Below are 17,826 nucleotides of genomic sequence, written 5' to 3'. Positions count from 1 at the left end.
AGAAATATAAGAGAATAAAGAATATAATGAATGCAACTTCATATAATTCATGGCTAGAATTTTTTTCAAGTACTAATTTGAATCCCTTTTACGAATATAAATTATTCTTACATTTAAAAATATCTTTTATAAGCGAGCCATTTCCGAAATGTACAATTTATTACTCAATAGGATTTCATTGATATTCAAACAATAATTTCTTTAAGAATTTATTTTCATAAATCTCATGTCACTGTACATAACATATATAATTACTACTCCCGCCTATGATGTGCCTATTGATACGTTGTTCTTATTATTCTTATTATTGAATGTAATTCACTTAGTTGAATATTGCCATTTTGAAAAAAATGTTTTAATATTTTATTTATACTTAATGTTACATTATGTTGATTATTTTACGTTTGTAAATATTAAAGATTACAGACAAATTTATATTCTAATTTTAAATTGATGTAATAAAAAAGAATTGCAATTCGAATTTTCTAAAAATATTCTATAGGAAAGAGTAACATAAACTTTTGAAAAAATTGGATATTTAAATCTTATTTCAAAATATAATATTTTAATTGTGTTTTATGTTTGTAAATCTTAGAACATTAGACAAAATATTATATATTAAAATAAGTTTTAAATATACAATTTTTTTCAAAAATTTTTTCAGAAACGATATTTTATATTTGAATGTTACAATTTTCGATTGCATCATATTAGATAATATTTCTATAAATGCGCAAAACGACAAGATATTTAAATGCAAAATTTATTATTGCATTATAAATGTCTGTTAAGTCTTTATTTTAAAATTCTCATAGAAAAAAGTAAAATAGAGAATCACAAAATAAAAACTGCAAGTCCATATTTTCAGGAACGCATTTCTATCGGGAAACATCTGATAAATTTTCAAAACTATAGTATTAGCTTTCAGCTAACTAGTCAAGAAGTAACTTTTGCTCTTATCTCGATAATGATTATTATAATGCATATAATGGTCTAAGAGAAATTTTTGGTAATATACATTATAACTATCTTCATCATTATCAATTTATATTAATAGCAAAATTAGGAAATACATAATAATAAATGTAGTCATTAAACAGAGTCATTTACTGAGTATAACAAAGTTCTTTGTTAATTAAATCTAATATACTCTATTATTATTTATATATACGAACACAATTCTTGGATTCAGTATCAATTCACAATTGGTGAGAAAAATTTTGTTTAAAATTTTCCATAATCGCTGTTCTTCTTTAGTTAATATCAAAATGCACAATTTGATTTTTTTCCATTAGTTTGCATTTTTATTTCAAAAAAGCTATTTCGCAATAGCTTTTTATTTTTATCGAATTAATTCTGTGTTTAATATTTATGATTTATCATAAAGTAAGTTCTTCAAGTTCTTTTAGTAATTCATCTTCCTTTTTAATCTTATCTAATTGATTGATTTCTAATTGTTTTCCTGCTTTTAATTGCTCTTTCAATTTAGATATTTGATCTAATTTCTGTGACAAATAAAAAATTGGCAATGTAAATTATTTTAATAGTAAAAAAATTAAATACTATGTAAAAAATAAGTATTATTACATATTTGTTTTATTATACTTACGCTTGTTATTTTCTTTATTTTCTTATTTTTTTCAGGATCGTCCGTTAATTCTATTTTTACGCTTGCTGTTGTGCTTGTAACTTGTTCAGTGACAGTAGAATTGTTAGACTCTAATTCTTTTTTAGCTTTTTTTGCTTCCCGATTTTTTTTCATTTTTAATGCAGCTTTTGATGGATTTGCTGCAAATAATCCATAGCATTAACAATGAAATATTCTCATTATTATTATATTATTTATGTTTGAATACTTACATTCAGACTTAGAAGGTGTTTCAATGTCATCATGCAATCTAAACGTAATATTTTGTCCTCTAGCACATGGTGGTCTATATGCTTCTTTCGGTGCTAGAAATATATAAATAATTTTAATTATTTTGTAATTATGTTTTAGAGATGTTTAATTTTAAAATAATTATAACCTAATAATTATAACCTAATTTTAAAATAATTATAACCTATAAAAATAATTATTACCTTGTGACTGATTAAGATTAGTTACAATACCGTCAACTGCTTTATAACTGATAGGTTTTTCTGAGAAAACATTTAAAGGAAAATTTTGCCATGCTACTTCCCAAAGTTCTTCTTGATTATTCCATGGTCGTTGATATATTAACGAACCAGTATAATGCCAGATCTTAAATCTAATAATTTAATACAAATGATTAATTACTATAACAAAATATTCTAAATCTAGCATAATCTTTTTCAGGATATAATTATTTACCCATTAGTGATTCGTAATCTAGGTGCTGTAGTTGCTGTCATGAAATGTTCACCATCTGGCGACCATCGTAATAGCGTAGTATCTGGTGCATCAGTTTTAGCAATAAGTTTTCTATTAATGACATCCCATAGTTCGATGCCACTTCTAAGATTACCAAATCCAGCCAAAAGCAATAGTACACGGTAGTCAAGGAAATTAATGCATAATCAAATAACTTATATTTTTCAAAACAATCAAATTATAGGTGGCATTAATCGGCGAACAGTCTTAGTGTCGAACAATTTTTTTTTTTCATTGAATATTTAAATTCAAGGCAAATGCTTATATTACGAATCACGTGTTGTTAAATTACCGAACTTGCAACATAGCCCATTCAAAGCTATACCTAGATTTCCTCCTTTTTAATAAATTGATAATCAAATTTGAAATCAATTAATCTTCCATTAAATGAAATTCTTATTGCAAAAAGTTTGTTAATTTTTCAAAACACGCACATACGCATTTGCTGTTAAGAATAATGATGTAATTAAATACTGTCTTATAGTATTAAGACAATTATTAGCTTATAACATGATAATAAAAGGATATTATTGCCATGTGGATTATAATATATACTATTCCTATATAACATGCCAAATTCGAAGACCGCTTCACATTTGCAATTAAATAATGTTGTTTTAGATGGCATAAAACCATATATCACACAGAATTCTGTATTCTTGGGAGACCATTCTACTGCATGTATAGGACCTTCTTTACCTAATTTAAATTAAAAGAATTTCTGTAATAGTATTATTTTAGAATTGGTCTTTTAAAACAATATTCTAAACTTTTAATACTAATCAAAGGTGAGAGTTTAAAATTAACTTACTTAGCATAACCATAGCAGTCTCCCCTTTTGTATTAAAATGATGCAATGTCTGTTTTCCATAATACGATGCACCGGTCTTGTCAACTTCTATATTTGTCATCAATAATACATTTGTTCCAGATTTATTCCAATACATATCAACTCTGTCTGCCTAAAAAATGATAATAAGTCAAAACAGATGAAGTAATACATACTAGTAAAAGAAATATTTAATGATGAAAATATATTTAAAATTTACTTGGAAAAAGCTTTTGCTTGCTATCGCTTCTCCAATCTCAAACTTTGGGTATCTGAATAATCTTCCAAAAGAAGGCTGACCAGAACTTCCTAAATCAGATAGCAAGAAACTTTGTATTTAAAAATGCATATGTATAATCTTTTATAAATATAAAATATATTAATATAATGATTAAATATTTTGTAAAATCAATAAAAATTTTTTTATATTTTTATTTCTTATAATTATCATGCATTTTATTAAAGTTTTTATGAATCATTATCTATATTAAATGCTTTTAGACAAAATATTGATGTAATGCTAAAAAATATTTTTAACGATTATAGATGCAGCAATTTCCATATTTTAGTATCTCACCACATTGCTATTAATAATTCCTACAATTATATATTAATAAGTTGAGTGCCGTGTTGATTATTGTTGATTAGGCTTTGTTATTAGACTCAATATGATGTAAAAATGCATGAAACTTATGACTACTATTTGTAATTGTATAATTACAATATTTAATACTCTAAAATAAAAAGTGCGCATATAAACATATAAATATTTTTGTTTTTATAATTAAATTAAATTTCAATACATATACATGGAGAAACAAGTAAATTAGATCGCGCATTAAATATATTAATCACACTGTGAAATAGTGACTGACACAATTACCTGGCATATAGCAGAGAATATGGTAAGGAGCATTACCAGGGGCTATACTAAATTTAGCAATGTTGCCTTTACCTATCTTGTGCACATATCTATCAAAATTGTTATTTTCATACAAAAGAACATTTCCTCCTTTTAATATTCCATAGAATGTCTCATCACTTGACCACTGTGGCTCCCTATTTTTGGATAAATATATGTAATTATTTCTATAATTAATAATTATTTTCATGTAAATAAAAACTTTATAAAAGCATCAATCAATAAAATTATCTAATTGCTGTTTATTCTAGTTTATTCTAGTTTAATTTAATTTTTTAAGATTGATAAAAAATAGAGTTGTGATAATCTGATATTTACCAATCCGTCATTCTCTTCTGTACAAGATGCTGAACTAGTTCACCTGTTTCAGCCTTCCATATACGAAAATTTTCTATTCCCTGAGGTGCCTCTTTTGTCACTGAAATTATATCAATGCTCCTAATTATAAATATAAAATAAATAAATTATAAATATAAAATTAATATAAAAAATTTTACTTATTTTATACTTATTTTATATTAATTATGTATTAATTACCAAAGGATGGTTCCCAAGTTGCAAGATAAGTGCTGTGACTGGAGAATTTGAGAGCACAGATTTTAGGTCGTTCAATTTCAGCAACAATCTGCCATGTCTTGCATAGTACAATTTTAACCTTGGACCCATTACACCAAGCAAAGTATTGACCATCAGGACTGAAGAGCATAGTCTTGCATTGCTTGCTATCATCTTTGGGAAATGTTTTAACTGAGTCATAGGATGGTGGACCATATGCTAAATTTATACCATTGGACCCTCTCACTATAAAAAAGAATATACCATCTCTTTTGTATAATGATAAGAATAACATTTGATTAAGCAATATATTACACGATTTATATTAGACAATTTATATTAGATGAGACATATTATATGTTTGTTTATTAAGCAAGACTATTGCTCGAAAATAATCGGAGGATTTCTGTTTCTGGAAAACGTATTAAGATAAACGTGCAAATATTGGCATCTTTTTTTTTTCTTTTTAACATTAATAAAACCTCGCGTCAGCAGTGACGTACAAGAGGATAACACGTCACACAGCACTTGGAGGTTAGAGCACAGAATCGCGAGATAATTTGTCTCAATGTGCATCTGTGATTCACGAGCATCGCGATATGAATGTCATTTCTTGCAATGACGTTGTTATCACAAATAGCTCCGAATCGTTGAATGCCGAGACGGCATGACCAGCGCACGTTGGTCGCAAGAGACCGCAATGTGTAGCGAACGAAATACCATCGAGTGTTCGCTTACGCGACGATGATTATCCGTAGGAAATGAATTTCTCCGACGATTAAATTGTAATTCAACAATCGACAGTCTCGCGTGTCGCTGCGAATGGCGTGGAAAGATGCTTACCAGCAACGCAAGGCACGGACGAAGCCATTTTACCACCGTCACCATGCAGTGCCGCACGACGGGACACTATCTACTATTATCCGTCCTACCGTCTGAAGTTGGTCGCTTTCGTGCTTTCTGAATCGAGCGCGCCGGTAATCAGGCCTACTTCAGACCCATTCAAACACGTGAGCGAGCGGGAGCACAAATAGAGGCCTGTTCTTTATGGCTGAATTGGTTAATAATTTAATTGGTTAATAATTTTATCTTTATTTAATAATATTCTAAATTCGTTTAGTTAAGTCTATTTTATTAGAAATATATAATCATAAATATTCTATTTTTATTTGATAATCTGGTCTATTGCATGTAACTTTTCGTTACTATATCTTGTTATTTTATCTCATTGTTTTATCTTTAGATTATAATAGTTAATTTTGATCTAATTCTATTAACAATATATTAGAATGTAGTTAAAATGGTTGTTTTAAAATTGCACTACTTAAAATATTGTATGTATTTTTTAGATAATACTAAAATCTGTGTCTAAAAAAAATAAATTAATGTTATTAATTTTAAATTTAAGACTCTTCATATCGTATATTTAATTTTCTATGAAGAAATGTTATAAACATTTTAAGATAATATAAACAGTAAAAGATACAATATATTCGCGAAGTTTAGCGATATTTCATTAATTTTTAAAGAACAACGATAATTTCAATATTCCTTTTCATAGTTCTGTAATTCGCAAATATTAAAGTTTTGCATTTTTGCATTTTTAACATTAAAAAATGAAAAATAAAAATTATTCTACTTTCATGTTTCAGCACAGTATGTCACTCACTATAGAAAACAATCAAATATTGTCATAAGGAGATTTTGACTAGTTCTAGACTCCATGTTTGTAAAGCACCTGAAGACAAAATTCTAACAGTTGACAATTTTATATGCGAATATGTGTAACAGCACACTTGACGAAAATGTGTGATGTTAATTAAATAATATTTACCGCCATTTTAGCAGATCTCGTTAGTTTTTTAAGAGAGTTCTATGTTCTACAATCATTTTTAAGCAGATTTTCAACGTCTACATGATCAGCACATATTCTTTCTTTGAGTGTTGGTTTGCATACGGTACTACGTGTCTTAAATCTCGATTTAAAATTAGTAATATTAACTTATGTCTAGAGATTAATATTATATAAAAAGTATAACATGGAAGATATCTCAAGTAATATGATTTTGACAACTTTACTCGATTATATTGTTAATAAAATAAAATCGAAATTAAATGTTTATTTTATATGAATGAAAAAGGATTAGGTGCAATGGACTAGATTATAATCAAATAAGAATATAATATCTATGATCATATATTTCTAATAAAGTATACTTAACTAAACAAACGTAGAATATTATTAAATAAGGATAAAATTATTACTACTAAGTAATTGTACTACTAAGGAATTAGGCGTAAACCAACCAAGTAAAGATAGGATATTTAGCAAATAAGGATATAATTTTTATTTTTATAATTTTATTATATCTTCTAACCGTTGAATTAGGTGTCGTGAGTTTACTACTAATTAATGGTCTAAAGAAATTAAGTTTATTATCTTATACATTTTGTCCTCTTACCTTTCATTTTCCTCTGAGAGTCTCGAAGAGATCGATGCATATCTATCTGCAGAAAACGTTCATTCCTTAAATTAAAAAATTTTAGTTTCTTCTTCGATTTGATGTCAGGACGTCGTTTCGTACTGACATCGGGATCGCGCAGCTGCCTACATTTTCGTTCATATTCACACATGCTTCTCCATGTGTGAGAAACATAGGCCGCTATATGAAGCGATTCTTCATCCAGCATACTAAAAATTAGATTCGAAATTTCATAAGGTAATTTCGCAATAACATCTATACGAACTTCTTTATGTTCAAAACACACGAGCAAATTCCTGAAAGCCTCCATAGCCAGCGATCGGGATGGCTGCAGCGTATGCAATGACTGTTTCGGCAGCTTGGCTGGATATTTATTGGAAACCTCCCTTCCAACACAAAATTTTCTTTCCCACCTCTTCACCCCCCACCCCTCACCCCTCCACCTCATCCTTCTTTCCGCTAACGGCTATAGGGTGGAAGGATGGAGAGTGGGGGTGGAGAGAGGGAAAAAAGATTTTGTACAGGTGGGGTGAAGTCCAATAAATACCGAGCCAAACTGCCGAAATAGTCATTGCATACGCTGCAACCATCCCGATCGCTAGCTATGGAGGCTTTCAGGAATTTGCTCGTGTGTTTTGAACATAAAGAAGTTCGTATAGATATTATTGCGAAATTACCTTATGAAATTTCGAATCTAATTTTTAGTATGCTGGATGAAGAATCGCTTCATATAGCGGCCTATGTTTCTCACACATGGAGAAGCATATATGAATATGAACGAAAATGTAGGCAGCTGCGCGATCCCGATGTCAGTACGAAACGACGTCCTGACATCAAATCGAAGAAGAAACTAAAATTTTTTAATTTAAGGAATGAACGTTTTCCGCAGATAGATATGCATCGATCTCTTCAAGACTCTCAGAGGAAAATGAAAGGTAAGAGGACAAAATGTATAAGATAATAAACTTAATTTCTTTAGACTATTAATTAGTAGTAAACTCACGACGCCTAATTCAACGGTTAGAAGATATAATAAAATTATAAAAATAAAAATTATATCCTTATTTGCTAAATATCCTATTTTTACTTGGTTGGTTTACGCCTAATTCCTTAGTAGTACATAGTAATAATTTTATCCTTATTTAATAATATTCTACGTTTATTTAGTTAAGTATACTTTATTAGAAATATATGATCATAGATATTATATTCTTATTTGATTATAATCTAGTCCATTGCACCTAATCCTTTTTCATTCATAAAATAAACATTTAATTTCGATTTTATTTTATTAACAATATAATCGAGTAAAGTTGTCAAAATCATATCACTTGAGATATCTTTCATGTTATACTTTTTATATAATATTAATCTCTAGACATAAGTTAATATTACTAATTTTAAATCGAGATTTAAGACACGTAGTACCGTATGCAAACCAACACTCAAAGAAAGAATATAGTGCTGATTATGTAGACGTTGAAAATCTGCTTAAAAATGATTGTAGAACATAGAACTCTCTTAAAAAACTAACGAGATCTGTTGCTAAAATGGCTAAATAATTAACATCACACATTTTCGTCAAGTGTGCTGTTACACATATTCGCGTATAAAATTGTCAACTGTTAGAATTTTGTCTTTAGGTGCTTTACAAACATGGAGTCTAGAACTAGTCAAAATCTTCTTATGACATATATATTTTGATTGTTTTCTATAGTGACATACTGTGCTGAAACATGAAAGTAGAATAGTTTTTATTTTTCATTTTTTAATGTTAAAAATGCAAAACTTTGTTTAATATTTGAAAATTACAGAACTATGAAAAGGAATATTGAAATTATCGCTGTTCTTTAAAAATTAATGAAATATCACTAAACTTCGCAAATATATTGTATCTTTTACTGTTTATATTATCTTAAAATGTTTATAACATTTCTTCATAGAAAATTAAATATACGATATGAAGAATCTTAAATTTAAAATTAATAACATTAATTTATTTTTTACTGATTTTAGTATTATCTAAAAAATACAATATTTTAAAAATGCAATATTTTAAGTAGTGCAATTTTAAAACAATGCTTTTAATTACATTCTAATATATTGTTAATAGAATTAGATCAAAATTAAATATTATAATCTAAAGATAACGAAAGATATATGCAATAGACTAGATTATAATAAAATAAAAATAGATTATTTATGATTATACATCTCTAATAAAAGACTTAATATAGACTTAATTAAATAAATTTGGAATATTATTAAATAAAGATAAAATTATTATTATGTATACTAGTTCACAGTTTATCTTTCTTTCTTACACTGGAAGAAGAAAGATAAACTCTGAATTAATGCAGCCAGTTCAGCTAAAAAGAATAGACCCTAGTCTATTCTTTTCAGTTAAAGTTTTCGCACAGTTCATCTTTCCTTTTTTTTTCTCCAGCATGGACAGAAAAGAAATGTGAGCTGTAAAAGAAGTTCAACTAAAAAGAACAGGCCTATTATTTGCATAAAAAATAGAATAATCAACCAATCAAAGTCCTTCATTTTTATTTTTAATCTGAAAATAAAGAATTCTGATTAAAGATCTATTAAAAAATTACATAGTTACATAACCACGTGCATAAAGAAAATTATCCAATCGCATTTTTATCATAAGAACATACATAAAATACAATTGGATAATTTTTTTATGCAGCTATGCAAGTTTGTCTAGATAGACCCCACACAGCATTGAAAAATTTTGGAAAGCATTCAGAAAACTGTCAATGAAATATGAAACTTTTCAAAAAAATATTTCAGACGTATTTCAGATACATCATATGTCCACTTTGATGTAATTTTAGAAATGTTTCTCAAATATTTTTGAAATATTTCAATAATAAATCTTTGAAATATGTCGGAAATATTTCAGTCATAATTTTTCTCACACAGTGCCGAAGTATGTTAGAAAATGTGCAAAAATCTTTCAAAAAAATATTCAGGCATGTTTCACATTTATGATATATCTGCTTTTTAAAAGCTTTCTGAATGTTTTCTGAAACGTTTTGTGCTTTATGGATATATTATTTCTATTAAGTTTCTGTGAAATATATGGGTGATTGAAAACAACTCTGGGTTTTTGAAAAGACATGATTTTGATTATATTCTGAGATAATTTTTTTTCTCACAAAATTTTACTCGGAATCTAATTTTTGAACTATAAAGAAATAATCTCTCTCTCTCTCTCTCTCTCTCTCTCTCTCTCTCTCTATCTCTCTCTATCTCTCTATTTATCCCTCTATCCCTATATCCCTCTCCCTATATCTCTCTATCCATCTCTCCATCATCCATCTCTCCATCTATCTATCTATCCATCTATTTATCTATCTATCTATCTATTTATCTAATGGCAGATACAGATACTGGAGCTTATTGTGACAGTCTGTGGTACTTGAGTAGGCACAGACTTTGGTAATGAAAATTTATCCACGGTTGTCGGTCTTTAATAGTATCTCGGTATCTGATTTAATAGGAATTTAGAATTCAATTACGCGCGTATCCGATACTTCGAGACTCGCAACGATCGATCGATCGATCGATCGATCGATCAAATCGCCGATATTTCGAATCATCGCGGGATGTGGAGCGAGTGGGCGATAAATAATCCGCAATTTAAAAATGACCGTATTTATATTTAGAATCGCGAGAGATTCTACAGGTGTTTTTCCGATTGCGACGCGTCGCAACGGAGGACGAAGATCTTTCGTCACTCTACCCGGCTCTTTCGCAACTCCATCCTCTCCGCGAATATCCGTCGTTCGGTCGTCCGAACGGAACGTCCACCCGTACTTAAGACGAGACGCGCGCGCCATGAGAGTTACACCACGCTCCTTTCTCCTTCTCTGACGAGAGACGGGCGTTTCGGAGCATTTCCGCGATCGGGTGTCACTGCGTCGGTAGGCGAAACTCGTGGGTGTTTCATACACGAAACACCTATGGACCGAGCTGCACGCACACGCGATCGCAGAACCATTCGACACTTGGCGAGTAACGTAGGGCATGGCAAGCTCATGCTTCAGGTGAGTTCGTTCTTCTCGCTCTCTTGTCCGTAAAACAGTCCCACGTACCGCGAACGCGACCCTGATTCTCAACAGAGTCCTCGATTGAAAAATATCCCATTTGTTTATTCTGTCTTTTATCTTGTCGAGGTTATGTTTCCGCCCCTCGGTCTTGAAATTGAAAGCAGAGGAACATCAATTTGTTTTTCTTTTATCGCTCGTCAAAATTTGTTTCTCACTCGTCTCGTCTCTCTGCGGCCTTATTACATATTAATTCATAAATCATTTGTGCTCTACCGTATGAAAATGTGTGATATTTATTTAGCGATTAATGTATCAGTTACTTACATATTTAATCTTGTAACATTTATAACTTATACATCCATTTATTTTATTTTTAGTGATGTGGACGAATATGGTTTCGAGCGACCACACGATTTCGATTATGAAACTTACGAAGATTTTATGTCCGAGTATCTCAAAGTACTTGCAAAGATGGCTAAGAAATGGGCAAAAATTATTGGCGAGGGCAAGTCTCTACAACGAAGCATTACAATAAAGAAATATGTTCGTAAAGGCATTCCAGGAGAACACAGAGGATTGGTAATACATGTTAAATAATTCAGCTTGTCACATCTTAAGTATCTAAGATAAAAAGAAATAAAATTAAATTATTCAGGTATGGCTCGCTGTAAGCGGTGGAGAAGATCTGAAGAATGAGTCACCAGATTTTTATCAAAAGTTATTATTGTCCCCTCACAATGCAGAAACTGCTGAGATTATTAAAACTGATCTCCCAAGAACATTTCCAGACAATATATTCTTTAATAACACAGAAAATCAACAACATCAATTATATAATATATTGTTGGCTTTTGCTCATCAAAATAAAACTGTAGGATATTGCCAGGTAACAACCTCATATAGTGAATATTTTATGTATATAAATAAAACAGTAATAAAATTTTAATAATTTTAAGAAAAAGTTAACAATAAATAAGAAAATTTCAAATATATATTTGAAAATAGTTTCGAAATAGAACTGAAATGTTTGATCTTTATTCTATTTTTAATTAAAATATATTTTATACGTAACAATTTATGCACTATTATCACGCGATATTCTCATTAGCCATTTTATATTTAATATTAAGAATCCTTATATAATTTTTATTATTTATTTTTTTAAACATATTTTTTCAATATCTTTCAGGGTTTAAACTACATAGCAGGTTTACTTTTGCTTGTAACAAAAAGCGAAGAAACAGCATTTTGGTTATTAAAAGTATTGATTGATAAAATCCTACCAGATTATTATACATGTACTATGGATGGTCTACTTACCGATATTGATGTTCTCGCAGAATTAGTAAGGTAACACATAGTTTACTATAATTTCACTTATCAACAGTATTATATACGGATGCGTTTATATTTGCACAGGATAAAAATGCCTGATGTGTATCAACATGTGACAAATATAGGACTACCTTGGCCAGTAATTACAACTAAATGGTTTGTGTGTTTATTTGCTGAAGTTTTACCTATAGAGGTATGTTCTAATTATCGTGGAATTTTTTTCATGTCATAATATCAGAATATATGCAAATATATTGATAATTATACTTATATACATAAAGAATTTAAATTTTTAATTAAGACTTTAATCATTGAAAATGTTTAATGATCTCGTATTTACAGACTACTCTACGTATTTGGGATTGTCTCTTCTACGAAGGTACTAAGATTATCTTCCGCGTCGCGTTGACGCTTATAAAAAGGAACAGATCCAATCTGTTAGCTTGCCAAGATTTTACAACATTAGCCGAATGTTTTAAGGATATAACGAAAGATAGTATTGTTTTACGATGTCATGAATTTATGCAGGTATGTAGCCATTGCACGTTGTCTAAACATTATAAATAAAACAAAAATTAAACATTTACGGAAATGGATATTATGTTTATTGTTTCAGAGTATTTTTAAAGTACCTGGATCACTGCCTGGGAGCACAATAGCAAAATTAAGAACGAAAATAATGCAACAACGTGCAAAACGAAAACAAGACAAGTTGGAGCGATAGTATTAATGATTGAGATTCCACATACACCGAAATATTCTAGTCGTTGTTGATATTCGTTTATATCTTCTGCAAAATGGATGCATATAAAGTTGTATTATATTGTTACTGCATAATTATTATATTCTATTGCTGTACATACAATTTGTTTATTTAATAATGTAAGTATGATATATTTACTCAATCAGTCTAAGTTTATCTTAGTTTACTATTGTATATACGTAAAAAAAAAAACAAGGATTTATAAGATTATTATCTCACCGAGGATATTAAAATATGAAGTATTATAAAAACTATAATGGAAGTTATATACATAATTGTGATATTTTGCGGGAATTATATGAGAGTATTAAAAGCGAATATCTGAGAAGAAACGATTATACTTGTAATATTTTATAATTGACATTGAACTCATATGCACATACAGTTCTCACTTATGCACAAACTTCCCTCTCAAAACTCAATCTCAACAATGAAGGTATTAAAATCAATATAAATCAATAAATTCAAAAATTGTTTATAGAATAGATAATATATATGTAAAATTAAATTATGTTAAGAACTATATACATTTAAAAAATTTTGTTCCTAAATACAGATATATATTACAATATATGCTACATACTCTATTTTCATTATTTCTCAAGCAGATCTTTTGCCTCGTTAATTTTTGCAGCGATATATGGAGAACCGCCACGATCTGGATGATTCACAGCCATTACCTTTTTAAATTGTTCCTTTACTTTGGCTTTATTAGCTGTGGGTGACACTCCCAAAATCAAACTAGCTTCTCGCCTGGTCATCTTCGGCTCGAAACCACCTTTGTAGTACTTACTATTCGCTAGCGACTATAAATTTAAAAATATTAACATTTATATTCGTGAATAATGTAACTATGAAAAATTTACTAAAGAGAAGTATTTCTACCTGGGAATCTAGCTTCTTTACTGTCTCTGCCATCCTTTGTGATAAATTTGGCATTCTCCTGAGCAGATAACGACCAGCAAAGCCAATAGCTGCTAGACCAATACCCGCTGCCACAGCTGTGGATGCCTAAAGAGCCAAGTTTTTATTCTTATTAAAATGTTAAAATTCGACATTCTAAGTCCTAATGAAATGCCTTGCTGAAGGCAGAAATGCATCATAAAAAGACTAAAGGAGACTTAACTGAGAAGACTTAACCTTTAGCTCTAGTTCTAATTCCATTAATATTAAATGTTTGTCATTTTACATGAAGATAGTTGTTCTCACAGCAAAATTCTCACCACTTTATGATATTAATATTACATATATATCAACAATGAAAAAAGCTGACGAAATATTTGTATATCTGCGACAGCTTCGGCATTGCATTTCAGATTCGCCTACATATTTCACGAATTTGACATTGATACAGATCGTTTGCGTTCTTACGACATGTAAAACGCAAGTTTTATGCTATTAGATATTTTTTTAAAAATAAATTCGTCAGTATTCTTACCATTTTTTACTTGGAATTCAAAACAGCAGACGCAATTTCGTACATATACACCGGGAAGAAATAATTTTAGCATGTGGCATGAGCTACGATCCCTCCATCTACTCCATTTTCAAAAGCATTACTTGTGATAAAATCGTTATTCTACATTATCATTCGTACATACATTTATATGATTACCTCGTTTTGCATGCATATTCTCGGACATTACATCTATTTTTTTAAAACTACATTTTGCGTCTTCTATTCATTCGTAAAGCTTACAGAAAATATTTACTTAAGTAAGGAGTAACAAAGTACAACTGAATAAAACAAGACATTCATTTTTAACTGCACCTTTTATCTTTTTTTTTTTTTTTTCAAGATAAAACGCGAGCGAGATATCGCATGTTTTGATTGCAAAGAAGAGAAAAAAAAGGAAACAAGAGTAAACGTAAAACAGATATCTCTGGATGTGAAAATAAATAGAGAAACTCTTTCACATATATGTGCGATCAAGTGGACGGTAACGCGAAGCTTCGTCACGAAGACGGACAGCCGTCTCATTCGATCGACCGCTGGTTCCAACCAATTGATAATGATCAATGCAGACAGACTTCGTAGTTGATTGTGAGCTTTCTGCATCTTTCCCCTTCTTCCTCCTAAGTCTAATTGTCCATCTATTTCATTTCACGCTCAAGAAAACGCAACCAGAAGGAACAGATCGCTCCCAGTGTCGATCACGACACCTTCTCGATTGTTCCCGATCGTTCTGCCGAAGTTCGGATCAAGTCCATCCATTCTCCCGAATCCTGGGAGTTCCTGGGCATCTCGGAGCGCGAGACACCCAGGACACGATGATGTCACGGAGACGCCGCGCGGGAGCGGCGACCGGCGAGGCTCTACGCCACAGCCGTTACGATACGACCGCATGCGCGCGCGAGGCGAAGCCGGCGCGTCGCCGCGCGAGGCTTGCGAAATGCACGCACGGAAACGCACGAGTCGCAGCCCCGCGCGCGCGTTCCGTTTCCGTACGCGCGTATAAATATCGACTATCGGCCGCGAGGCCGATCGCCGGGCCGTCGAGATCTTCGGATTTTCGGCGCGCGGTCACGGCCGCGCGTGGCCGCGGGATTCCTCCCGCTGTTGCTCGCATCGATTTCGCGCTTGGAAAATTAATACCGGGGCCTGTGAGCCACGGAAAACGTTAGAGTTAGCACACGAGTCTAGCGCACGATGGTTGTCGATTCTTTTGGGATTTTTACGACGATACAATCGGTCCAATTCCGGAACGCTCGCTTGTTTCCAACTTCGACTCGATTCGACTCAACTCCGTTCCGCACACCGACGTTGATTAGCGCTCAAGTCCTGGTTAACTCAATCTATCTCCCTTCCTCCACCCCTCTTTCCCTCCCTCACTGACTGTATATCGCGAGGCGAGACTGATATAACTTCGCTAAGTTGATATTTCGATGCGACAGATATGCGAATGCGAAAATAAACTTCATGTTTACTCTGTAATTTGACATAAGATAATATATCTATTAATATTGGTCCGATTGATATCGGGTTTCAATCTCTCATTCCCTCTCTCTCTCTCCCTCTCTCTCTCTCTCTCTCTCTCTCTCTCTCTCTCTCTCTCTCTCTCTCTCTCTCTAATTCGCGATAATCCTGAGACGAGAAAGGGCGAACGCCGAAACGAGAGCATAGAATCCGACACGTATGGAATTTTAGATCTCTCGTCTCTCGCGGCGATCGTCGAAAGAGGCGACGATTTGTAACTCGGTGACTCGTGACTCCTGTGACTTTCGCGGATCCCTCTATCTCCAAATAAGACGCACAAATGTGACCTGTAGACCACGCTGTTCTGTCGCGCTCGCATGCGCACCGTCCTCGACGCGATGCCTACCCATACGTAAATGTATCGCATTTGCGCCGCGACCGGCAACGCGTACACGCGTACACGTGCACGCACACAGACGCGAGCGAAAAGTAGGTTCCGAGTGAAGATAGCGCATAGAAGAAGAACAAGACGCGCGCGCGCGCGCGCGCGCGCGCGCGCACACACGGATGAACGACGCACGCGAATGTGTGCGTGCGAATCACGATCGTGCTCGGCGAAGGATGACGACTTCAAGCCGTAGCACATACAGGAATTGACACAGGAGGCATAAACGCGCGCACGTATACATGGCCCTCGTTATAATGCCTTGTCACGTGAACTTAGCCGCATGTGTTTTTTCGGGCGTATGCGTGAGACGCGTGAGGCTGCGTTCGGAAACGTCACCCCAGTGTCCTATATGTCATTTTATCCTTGTGTTCACCGAAACAAGGATAAAATGATAAAGATACTCAGATGACGCTTCTGTAACCCAATGTGCTCCAATACGCGTCTAATTCACACATTAGACACTAACAAACAAGCCACTGATGTCAAATTTAGTCATATAACATAATATATATATACACACACACACACACACACACAGTGTGTGTGTGTGTGTGTGTGTGTGTGTGTGTGTGTGTAAAATGTCGAATATCGGTGGGGATACCTCGAAATCAGGCGGTTATAACTTTACGCTGGGTTCCTTCTTCATACCTATGAGACATGTTTATGGTTGCCGCTTACGCATTTACATAAACATACACGCAACGTTCTTTAAACGCACACACAAAGGGTCCACACGCCGCGTTGTGGAGCCTGTGGTAGGACCAGTCTAAAGAATCGTCGATATGATCAACCGCGTTTTCCCGCAGCGCGTTCGCACGCTACGGGATCTCTTTCCATCAAGACACTTTATATCACGATTATACATGCTTACTGCTGGCACTGTGTGCGGCGGCCTTTAAGGCCACACCGTTAACGCACACACCGAAACCGGACACGCGAGAAGGAGCACGTGCACGCACGCAACGTGCGAATAGTTCGGTTACAAGGCAAGGTGCTCGATGTACGAGAACCGACCTTTCTCCTTTTCCTTTCCTTTTTTTTTTTTTTTTCTTTTTCGATAGCGCTCGGCGCCGAACGTTTTATCAGCTGAGACGCTTAAAAACAGCACCGCA

General features: G+C 32.5%; 4 protein-coding genes across 4 annotated transcripts; 1 reads left to right on the top strand and 3 right to left on the bottom strand.

Annotated features, from left to right (window-relative positions):
- Positions 1 to 195: 195 nt before the first annotated feature.
- eIF2A (eukaryotic translation initiation factor 2A) lies at positions 196 to 5,703 on the bottom strand. The gene is made up of 12 exons (XM_011644381.2): positions 5,545 to 5,703; positions 4,684 to 4,947; positions 4,465 to 4,564; positions 4,108 to 4,283; positions 3,445 to 3,533; positions 3,207 to 3,357; positions 2,924 to 3,094; positions 2,336 to 2,510; positions 2,083 to 2,252; positions 1,861 to 1,953; positions 1,610 to 1,788; positions 196 to 1,505 (listed from the first exon to the last, which is right to left on the bottom strand). Exons 1-12 carry the CDS (start codon positions 5,570 to 5,572, stop codon positions 1,380 to 1,382), a joined length of 1,722 nt encoding a protein of 573 aa, XP_011642683.1. The 5' UTR covers positions 5,573 to 5,703; the 3' UTR covers positions 196 to 1,379.
- On the bottom strand, positions 5,626 to 7,560 carry LOC148936326 (uncharacterized). Its single transcript, XM_089078443.1, has 2 exons — positions 7,164 to 7,560; positions 5,626 to 5,752 (listed from the first exon to the last, which is right to left on the bottom strand). The coding sequence occupies exons 1-2, from the start codon at positions 7,492 to 7,494 to the stop codon at positions 5,694 to 5,696; spliced, it is 390 nt and encodes a 129-aa protein (XP_088934569.1). The 5' UTR covers positions 7,495 to 7,560; the 3' UTR covers positions 5,626 to 5,693.
- Positions 7,561 to 10,916: 3,356 nt separating this feature from the next.
- Positions 10,917 to 13,920, top strand: LOC105430708 (growth hormone-regulated TBC protein 1-A). The gene is made up of 7 exons (XM_011644384.3): positions 10,917 to 11,248; positions 11,629 to 11,830; positions 11,907 to 12,137; positions 12,441 to 12,601; positions 12,671 to 12,779; positions 12,929 to 13,114; positions 13,203 to 13,920. The coding sequence occupies exons 1-7, from the start codon at positions 11,229 to 11,231 to the stop codon at positions 13,308 to 13,310; spliced, it is 1,017 nt and encodes a 338-aa protein (XP_011642686.1). The 5' UTR covers positions 10,917 to 11,228; the 3' UTR covers positions 13,311 to 13,920.
- LOC105430707 (mitochondrial import inner membrane translocase subunit TIM14) lies at positions 13,809 to 16,108 on the bottom strand. Its single transcript, XM_011644383.3, has 3 exons — positions 14,788 to 16,108; positions 14,235 to 14,360; positions 13,809 to 14,155 (listed from the first exon to the last, which is right to left on the bottom strand). The coding sequence occupies exons 1-3, from the start codon at positions 14,788 to 14,790 to the stop codon at positions 13,943 to 13,945; spliced, it is 342 nt and encodes a 113-aa protein (XP_011642685.1). The 5' UTR covers positions 14,791 to 16,108; the 3' UTR covers positions 13,809 to 13,942.
- Positions 16,109 to 17,826: the final 1,718 nt, after the last annotated feature.

The sequence above is a fragment of the Pogonomyrmex barbatus genome, unplaced genomic scaffold, assembly GCF_055798465.1.
Source record: "Pogonomyrmex barbatus isolate J1 unplaced genomic scaffold, ASM5579846v1 scaffold23, whole genome shotgun sequence".
NCBI lineage: Eukaryota > Metazoa > Arthropoda > Insecta > Hymenoptera > Formicidae > Pogonomyrmex > Pogonomyrmex barbatus.
Note: the sequence above shows the minus strand (reverse complement) of the source record. Positions and strands in the feature narration are given on the sequence as shown.